The 2423-nt window shown below is 32.4% G+C and overlaps 1 protein-coding gene across 1 annotated transcript in view; it reads right to left on the minus strand.

The window, feature by feature from the left end:
- Positions 1-1277: 1277 nt before the first annotated feature.
- Positions 1278-2423, minus strand: part of CAMSAP2 (calmodulin regulated spectrin-associated protein family, member 2) — an 87932-nt gene continuing 86786 nt past the window's right edge. Inside the window, exons 14-15 of the mRNA XM_012650449.1 lie at positions 2218-2336; positions 1278-1881 (exon numbers count right to left, since the gene is read on the minus strand). Coding sequence (XP_012505903.1) covers positions 1576-1881; positions 2218-2336 — 425 coding nt within the window. The 3' untranslated portion in view covers positions 1278-1575. The remainder of the gene's footprint in view (positions 1882-2217; positions 2337-2423) is intronic.

The following is a 2423-nucleotide window of genomic DNA, read 5'->3' on the forward strand; positions in this document are numbered from 1 at the left end:
TCTTGCACAGGTATTGGAAAAAAATCTGTGAAATTTTTTTTACAGTTTTAACAAATATACATAAATATAAGAACATAAATTACAGTAAAATATTGACAGCATTTCAGAAAATGTTGATAACCCAGATGCACTGATGCCTAAAGGCCTTATAATAATAGAAAAGTACAGCTCAGGGACATCTCGTTCCTATTTTTTTTAAAATAAGTAATTACATCATATGAGACATTAGTTCTCTCTCTAAACAACTCAATTAGAGAAATGTATATCTTTTCATCTCTATTTCCCATGAAAGAAAACAAACTACGCATCTCATGTATGATACGGTACTGCCTCCCCCCTGGTTTACACAGTTGTCACAACACTGAAACATAACAGGGTCACAGAATCATTCAAGTCTTTTCCTGAGAATGAAGTTTTTCCCCAGCTAACCCTCTGGTATACACTGTTAAAGAACAAAGATTATGCGGAGGAGATTTCAAGTGTGTACTCAGTCTAAGCTGTTCCACTTGAAAAGGATTGAAAAGAAGAAGAAAAACCCAATATAAGTAAAATAATGTGAAGCTATTTTAAAATTAAACTGTAGCCCTTTGTACATGTTTAAAAATTCTAAATATAATTTTATATCAGTTATAAATATAACATAAAGACCTCTTGAGAACTTGTTTCAGGAAGTCTTACATCTTCAGACTGAAAGACGACTCTCAAAGTGTCATTCACTTCTGCCAGCTTATAAAGTGACTCACTTTAAAGAGATAGAAAGCCTTTTTTGTTAAAAGAACAATCTAAATTATTCTGAGTTGGCCAGAAGTGGTGTAAGAACAGCACTGATTTAATCAGCAACTTCTTATGTTCTTGGTTAAGCTCATGTGGTTTAAAGCGAACCTACTAGCAGCTCTTTACAATACCTCTTCTTATTTAATAGAGAAATGTTAATACTTGAGTGAATAATAAATACAGAATTGTAAATGCTTGGCAGAATAATTTTTGCAAATGCTCTAACACCATTAAAATATGAGGGTTACTGTAAAACTAAACACTAGTGTTTCTCTTAACATCATAAAGAAAGGTGCAAGTTACTTCTGAAGGTGTATATCCTACTTTCATGATCTTCACATGAAACAAAATACAAAGGTATCTTAGAATAAACCCCCAGGAGAGAAAAATACCAAAATAAACCATCTAAAGACAAGCATGTACATTAAAAGGTTAAAAAAATGCAACAAATAAAACACGTAATTTGTAATCTTAGCCATATTTCAACCTAAGTCCAACTAGTATCCACGAAAATTCAGTGTTTCAATGTATCTAAGATCAAGCAGGTGAACCCGGTAACACATACAAATCTCCATTTGTGGATCAAAACATTTACTTCATCACTTGGACTTATCACCTAAGCGAGAATCTTCTGCATTCCAAAATACTGTGGTTTACATTCCAGTTGTTCATGACAACAGAGCTTAATGTCCCGTTTTTAATTAATAAAAGTCTTGTTGGCAATTAGAAAGATTTTCTATAGGCAGGAAAGATGAAGTGCAAATTTACCACGAATGTTCTGAAGCAAATATTTCCCAACTCCTATGCCTTAGTGGGTAAAAGTTTTTTAGGTGTCACTGGTCTTTTGGTCTGCCACAAATGGCTATGAATGGTAATTGCATCAACACTGGCAGATAAAGTTTTAGCAGGTATGTGGCTAAACTGTTTCCTGTCAGAATTGTATTTGTAAAGTCCTTCAATCATTTTTTTAGTGATAGATTTAGGGCCTATCCCAGTCAGTTTGTTGATTTCTTCAGTTTCTGGGCAATAAGTATACAAAGACCTGAACTGGCAGCCTGAATCCCGGAACAAGATTAAGAAGTTGTTGGCATCTGACTTCTCCATTTCCTTTAGAATAAAAAATAAAAACAAAACAACAATAAAAACCTTTAAACATTTTGCTGAATAAAGTTTATATAATTGTGTTAGATTTCTTGGTCACATTTTATGACATTATTTTAATGACTAATTTTAAAGTCTATTTCTAGTAAATCTGTAGTCCTCTAGAACCCAATTTGAAAACAAACTAATTCAATCTAATAATTAAAACACCTAGGTACAAATCTTTTTATATACTATTGAAATTCTAGGAGGCCTATGAAAGTATGTTCTCTTGAAGTGATAGAGAAGACCCCTATAGTTTTAGAATTTTGTCAAATTTACTTCTCATGCAAACATGCTTACCTCCAGTATTTTTTTCTTCTGACCTTCATTTACTTTTCCAGCCAAACAGCAATGAGCTAAAGCATTTTGTATTATATGCTTATTGGATTTTGCACTGGGTTCTTTGTAGAGCTTTGGTCCTGTGGTAAGGATTTAACAACAAAAATAAAAACATCACTCCTAAGTCAGAAATACTACTATTTTTACTTTTTTTTTTTTTTTTTTTT

Source organism: Propithecus coquereli, unplaced genomic scaffold, assembly GCF_000956105.1.
Source record: "Propithecus coquereli isolate 6110/MARCELLA unplaced genomic scaffold, Pcoq_1.0 Scaffold328, whole genome shotgun sequence".
NCBI lineage: Eukaryota > Metazoa > Chordata > Mammalia > Primates > Indriidae > Propithecus > Propithecus coquereli.